A 7,500-nucleotide genomic window follows, 5' to 3' on the forward strand; every position below is an offset into this window, starting at 1 on the left:
AGAGATGAAAGGGCGAGGGGGGGGGGGAGAGAGACAGAGAGAGAGAGAGAGGAAAGAGAGGGTGAGGGGGGGGAGACAGAGGGGGAGGAGAGAGAGAGGAGGGAGAGAGAAAGGGTGAGATTACTTGTATTTTATTCTTCATTAACATTAAATAAACACAGACACACACAAACCATATGAACATTCCGGTCGGACCCCTTCCTTGCCCTCGGGGTCCGACCGGGCCAAGTTTCGGTGCGGGGTACCAGTTATAGGCCCTAGAAATAAGGTATTCAAATTTCAGGGCGGTAGGACCTTCCTATCTCAAAAACTGTTTTTCCACCACATTCTGAACCATTAGGTCTTGCAGGCAACACTTCTGAGGGGCTTTGTCCAAATGACACTCCATTTGGGAAAACTTTTTTTTTTTTTTCTCTAAGGGCTAGAACTCCAAATCTCGGATATGTCGTTCTCGAGACGGAGCACTTGCTGAGTCATTTCCTGTAGGGCTGGAGCCACAGGTTGATGCGTATACGTCATTTGAGACCCCCTTTGATATATAAGAGACCCCAAGGTATAGCTTTACTCAGTCACCTATTGCATTATTGCATTACTTCCTTTAGGGCTTCGGCATCCTAATTGATCATTGTAGTAGGCCTATAATTGAATGCCCTCTTTCATATACTGTATATGATACCACCACCACTTGGACGTGGCAACAATTCTCCAAATCCATATGGGGAGGGGCGGGGGGGGGGGGGGTGCTTGTGGACAGTAGGGGTGTACACTAGACATAAATAGGAAGCAAACTCAGAAGGAGGACTGACCTCTCACACATACTTAATTAATTGTTTCAAATAACCCTGCCTCGTTAAATCATTGAGCTTGGCGTTTTGCTTTAAAAAATAGGTGACAGACGAAGTCCTAAACTGCAGAAAATAAAACATCCAAGCTGCCTTTAAGGATACCTTGGAATATCTGTCTATTTTTTAAACCGTCGGACCCCCAGTTTACGACAAAAAACAACACAATGGACGGCCAGCTCCTTTGCCGCGTGGTTTTTAGAGCCATGTAAGGATTAGAGGGCTGGTCGATAGCAACCACACATAGCAAACCATGACGGTCAAGTGAAGCCCTGTTGAAAAAATAGAATACCACCCTACACACTCAAGGAGATTAATTATATTTTAAATTATTATGACCATGGAGCGCTTTATTTGCATGGGGTACATTGGGGTTGGTTTTACATTTTGTTCTTTGGAGCACAGTTATTTTTATTTATTTTCAGTTTTTGAGGAGGTGCTTCAAAAATGCACAATTTCTGCAATCATACCAAAATCCAATGGAAAAACCCGTTGGCTTTGTGTCAAGAGAACCCAGGGGGACGATCTCACTTCCGGGTTGGCCAACATACGTCATCCCTCCACCACTCTATACTGTAAAAACATATGTTCAAGTTGAATGATAATGCATGAATTTATTCTTTATTCTGCCATAGTAACACTGTAAATAAATGGCAAAAGATAGGCTGAGAACAAATTCGTATTTACGATATGTTCAATAAAAAGTAATCACGGACAAATACGTTTTTTCAAGACAAAACGTAATTGAGAATGCGAATAGTTCTCTGGGAACGTAATTTTGATGAGATAGGGTCTCTCTGTCAGTTGTCAAACAAGCGGGCGGACGTGGTCTCTATAGCAACGACCTCAGCTACCCAACACTGGATCAAAAAAATATTGTTTTCTCCCAATCAAAGCACAAAACAGGACAACTGATGTCCATAGCCTTAACCCATACATGTTGTGTAATTAACAAGGACACGTTGGTGTAGTTGTGTGAGTAATGTCACAGATTTCACTGTAAAATCGCCGTTAATGTGCAGCCATCGGGTCTTCCGTTAGCCATGCTAACGGAATGCTCATAGCTTCATATATTGCCATGAAGGGATTACACTTGTAATGAGTGGAAAACCCCCTGCATCGAAAAAGCAGCATAAGGTCCTCCGTTAGCCAATGGGATGAATGCTCATAGCCGTCTCTATGTGCAGCCATCGGGTCAAACCCCATGCGTTGAAGAAAGAAGCACAAGGGTATCCTTTTGCGTCAGAAGCTGAAGCCAAGTCACTGACCGTTCGTCAAAATCGACGGGCTCGAGTGAGAATGTGTTGGTTTCATCTCATGAATCAATGAAAATTATTCTAAAAGTTTGTAGTTAACATGAAAAAATGTCGAACTCTGTCTGAATGTCGAACAAATACAATTAAATTCACAGATAAAGTAACAGGACATATAGTTAATGGAGGTAACGGCTACTAATATTCTTAAATGCCCCGCATACTGAAATACTTACGGGAAGTAGTATTTCTCAATCTGTGCTCATCATGAAAGTAATAATCTAGTGTCATACGATTCCAAACGCCCCTTCAGTGGACTGTACCATTTCTGTGCCTTCAGCATCTTTTGACTTTTGTTTACTTGACATCACTCGACTATTGCTCCATTACAAAACACCGGCGGCACTGGCAGGTTATGCAGGTTATGTGTGTTCGTCGCTACCAATAGAGCTGCGAGGAGAGCTACGGTATCAAGGTGACGGTTCCTTATGAGTTGTGAAAAAATGCAAGTCAACTAGTTTTGTAGCCCATGAACAAACAAATTACATTGAGTCACTTGATGTTTGTCATTTCTTTCCTCCGTGGTATTAGCCTACTGTCCTACTTTTAGTTCAAAATAATATATTGCCTTATAGTTATTAGATTTAGTGACATAATGTACGTCCTTTATTTCAGTTAGGGGAGTAGGCAAATTGATTTCAACGCCAGGAGGAGGGGCATTATGTCAATGCATAACATAGCGTTTATGTTCTGCAATCATCTCTGTTATATAGCCTTCATCGCCACTGTTGGTGTACGTTCGAAGTAGGCCCATGATGTATAGATATTGTAACGTCAGTGGGGTTGGTTCAGTGTTCACTCGTTGTCAGTCACGTCAGTTAGCCTGCGGCCCGCATTCAGCTCGCCGCTGCTGTCATGCTAAATTTGTACCGGCTGCCAAATTTGTACCGGGCGCGTCATCCATACGTTATCCACTCCAAACCTGCCTGGCAACAGATGATCGCGTCGTCCGTTGCCTGACAACGGACGATCGCGTCGAATGACGTGAAAGGTTCACGAACATTCGCGAACGTTCTATCTAGCGATCCGTTATCTGTATTGTGCTATTTCGTCCTTGACCTGCTTTAAACACTCAGTTTACTTGCTAAATTTGATTAAACAATTAAATACAATACAAATATAAAGTAAAAACAAGTGTTATCTAGCGATCCGTTTTCTGTATTATGTTATTTCGTCTTCGGCAACATGAGCGCGAATGTTTTTTGAAACCCGCTTTAAACACTCAGTTTACTAGCTAAATTTGATCAAACAATTAAATACAATACAATTATAAAGTAAAAACAAGTGTTATCTAGCGATCCGTTAACTGTATTATGTTATTTCATCTTTGGCAAAATGAGCGTGAATGTTTTTTGAAACATGGCTCCGCCACTCCTCAAAGCCCGGCAACGGACGACGTGATCATCTGCCGACAGGCAGGTTTGGAATGGATTACGTATGGATGACGCGCCCGGTAGAAATTTGGCAGCCGGTACAAATTTAGCATGACACTGCCCCAACCTGCAGGTCACGTGAATGAGCAATCGCGAAAAATCCTCCCATTATACTTTCTGTATTAAGTTGGTGTTGTTTGTTGTTTCCCCAAGATATCTGTTAGCATGTGTCAGAATTAGCTACCTGGCATAGGCCTTTTATACAATTTCAGAAGAATGTAGGCCACACACCGTAAGTGTGTAATGATGAAGGTATGAATATAGAGGCAGGGCTTTCTAATGACGCCATCGCCCCCCCCAATGGGAATGCTGACCCCCCCCCCCCCCCCCCCCCCGAAGCTGGGGGGGTAATTGGAACACTGTTTGGGAGCATGGTGAAACTTTATTCTGGGTTTAAATGATGAATATCTAAATGTGAGAGGTCAGACATCAGATATAAACTTACCTCCTGTCTGGTTAAAGAGCTTCTTCAAATACAACATCTTGGCCTTGAGGTTCTGCTGGTTATCCAGAGCCCTTTCAGTTATCATCTCCAGTTCACCTGGATGATCTCTGTAGAACTGTTCCGTCCAGGCCTGTTTCAGGACTATTCCCTGGATGTTGCTGTCATAGTGCCCAATCTGAACTCCATCCATCATCCCAACAGCTACAAACTCTGGGAAGGCTGAGAGTCCAGACGAAGACGTGAGGAAATACTGCAGAGAGTGAAGCACTGTAGACAGACAGACAGACAGGTTAATACGGTTCATCACTGTAGACAGACAGACAGACAGACAGGTTAATACGGTACATCACTGTAGACAGACGGACAGACAGGTTAATACGGTACATCACTGTAGACAGACGGACAGACAGGTTAATACGGTACATCACTGTAGACAGACAGACAGTCAGGTTAATACGGTACATCACTGTAGACAGACAGACAGTCAGGTTAATACGGTACATCACTGTAGACAGACGGACAGACAGGTTAATACGGTACATCACTGTAGACAGACGGACAGACAGGTTAATACGGTACATCACTGTAGACAGACAGACAGTCAGGTTAATACGGTACATCACTGTAGACAGACAGACAGTCAGGTTAATACGGTACATCACTGTAGACAGACGGACAGACAGGTTAATACGGTAAATCACTGTAGACAGACAGACAGTCAGGTTAATACGGTACATCACTGTAGACAGACAGACAGACAGACAGACAGACAGACAGACAGACAGACAGGTTAATACGGTACATCACTGTAGACAGACAGACAGACAGGTTAATACTGTTCATCCCTCTAGACAGAAAGGCCCATGGCCCCTCCCCCTGCTCTATGGCTCCCCCTGTCCTTTGGCTCCGCCCCCTGACCCATGGCTCCGCCCCCTGGCCGTCTAGGTAAAGTAGGAACCTTCAGTTTGATCTTATTGACATCCAAACATCTCACTGTAGCCCACAGCGCTGGCTGTCCAGACCTTCAACTACAACACAACCTGCTGCCTCTTAATCATTACTGCTGACATGAATAATAAACTATTATTGAAATAGCTATTAAAATGTTGTCATAATTATAAGCATATTGGTGAATTTCTGTATTCGATGCCGGCATATTAACTATCTTCACATTGCTATCATTGGAATGATAATAATTAATAATATAATTATTATATAATTATATTTCATAATAATATATAGCATTTATAGCAATGATAATAATTAAATTAGTGTGTGTCTGCGTGTGTATACGCGTGTGTGCGCGTGAGTGATGATTCTCAAAGAACGTTGACTAGTTAATAATAAGTGAGTGTTAATCACTGAGTGTTAATATAATACTTGGGATTCAAAGTAGACTTAAAGTCAGTGGCAGTTTTAACATAGAGGCATAGGCATGCGGCCGCTTGGCCACATACAGCAGAGATGCAGAGATGAGGCAAGACAAGTCTAAACGTGATAATAAAATAAAGGGTTATGAAAAGGGTAAGGAAATAAAGTTACCCAAGCGGCTCAAATAAAAGAAAAATGAAAAAAGACGCCGGAAAGTATTTGGCAACGCTGCCAAAGATGACACACTTTCTTATGGCTACTGTTGGGGATACAGACAGGAACAACAACGTCCAAAGCGTTGAACACGCCGCTACAGCAGCAGCTAGCTGTGAAGTGGCGCTGGGTGAAGACCTGTGAGAAGACGTCAATAAGTAGGACTGTTAGAAGCATGTGATGTGGAGAACATTTTATCTTTTCCCGCTCATAGCTCCCGCTCGCGCGCTCCCGCGCGCTCGCTCTCTCTCTCTCTCTCTCTCTCTCTCTCTCTCTCTCTCTCTCTCTCTCTCTCTCTCTCTCTCTCTCTCTCTCTCTCTCTCTCTCTCTCTCTCTCTCTCTCTCTCTCTCTCTCTCTCTCTCTCTCTCTCTCTCTCTCTCTCTCTCTCTCTCGTACATAGGTTTGTTTGTAGAATGCTTGAAATGTTCCAACTGAACTGTAATGTAATTTCCCTTACAATATCCTGGATCTTGTACATGGGTTTGTTTGTACTAGATTGAAACATCAATCTCAAGTGCAATGCCAATTGCAACCTCACTCACACATGCAAAGTCAATTATTCATCTTGGCAATATTTGTTAAGTATATGACTGTTTGTGGGGGTTGGCCCTAACTACTTCTCTTGCTGGTTATATTGATATTGATTTGATAAAAAAAAAAAAAGAATTAACAGTGCTGGTTTTCCTGGCATTTTGGCAAAGACAGGTGTTATCTGAAACCTTATTCTCTTTTGGGTTCCATCGTGACTATTCGTTTGTGGAGTGCTACACTTTGTGCGTTCTCTGCTTTCCTTCTATATTTTGGAGTAAAAAAGTGTATTTAAGGGGAAGGTTTTTTTTCTCATCTCCAACCTTTACTTCCGCGTGGAATAGCTTTACCTGCCTATCCACCATTCAGTCGGTATCTATTTTTTCTCTGTTCTGTTTTAAAGATCGAATGAGGTGGGCCCCATACATATCTTCGCCTTGGGCCCCCGATTTGCTAAATCCGCCACTGCTTAACTGTTAGACTTTCGGTACAAAAGGATCCAATCGCAGACAGAAGGCTTGGTTCTAAGAACTTTCTCTGAGTTTATTCCCAGCAAGGCACAGGTATCATACAGGCACGATCCGACAGAGACTGAATGGGCACACTGAGCTTAAGTAGCCACAAACCAATCAACACACATTAGCGACAGGTGTGTTCACAAACTCAGGGGATATCAGCAAACCAAAGAAAAGCAGGAAGTAGCAGGGTGGAGTCGAAAGTACATTGCAATCCAAAACAAACAGAAAACACCACCAACTGACCTTCAAAATGTAAATAAATAATAAAAAACACATGTTGCTGAAAAAACAGGAACCTAAATATCAGGATCCCTTGCATTAATGTACACGGATTCCCTCCTAACTGTAGGAGGGAATAATGTTTGGTTCTGTTAATAGATTGTACATTTGGGAACGACATCATCAAACCAGTGCACTGGTTTCGTTCTCACAGTTCGAATCCAGAATAAATGTTCTTACATTAGTTTAAATACTCACAGTAAAAGCTGAACCATGTTGTGGATTAATTGAACTCATTAGAGAGGATACTCAAATGCTTTTCAACCAAATGAGGGAATCGAAGCATCGTATCTTCAGGGACCATGAACCAAACATTTTGGAAGAATAGTTTTGAAAAGTAAAAACTTGAGTCAGTCTTACCTGAGGAAACACCGTGACCAAAGACCAACAGCAGCAGCCCCGTTAGCGCCTTCATATCGATGTATTCAGAAGAACAGCTCGATGAGATTATCCACAGAGACGTGACTCCGACTCCAGCATCAGACGCACTGACCAGGAAACATGCGGACAAGAGTAGAACTTCAAAGTGAAACTAACTCTTACACACGCACGCACGC

The 7,500-nt window shown here is 42.7% G+C and overlaps 2 protein-coding genes across 6 annotated transcripts in view; both read right to left on the reverse strand.

Annotated features, from left to right (window-relative positions):
* Nucleotides 1–4,273, reverse strand: part of LOC115535411 (class I histocompatibility antigen, F10 alpha chain-like) — an 87,524-nt gene extending 83,251 nt beyond the window's left edge. Inside the window, exon 1 of the mRNA XM_030346595.1 lies at nt 4,034–4,273. Coding sequence (XP_030202455.1) covers nt 4,034–4,226 — 193 coding nt within the window. The 5' untranslated portion in view covers nt 4,227–4,273. The remainder of the gene's footprint in view (nt 1–4,033) is intronic.
* Nucleotides 1–7,500, reverse strand: part of LOC115535444 (major histocompatibility complex class I-related gene protein) — a 142,320-nt gene that overhangs the window by 48,269 nt on the left and 86,551 nt on the right. The gene's annotated exons all lie outside the window — the stretch shown is intronic.

The sequence above is a fragment of the Gadus morhua genome, chromosome 22 (assembly GCF_902167405.1).
Source record: "Gadus morhua chromosome 22, gadMor3.0, whole genome shotgun sequence".
Taxonomy (NCBI): Eukaryota; Metazoa; Chordata; class Actinopteri; order Gadiformes; family Gadidae; genus Gadus; species Gadus morhua.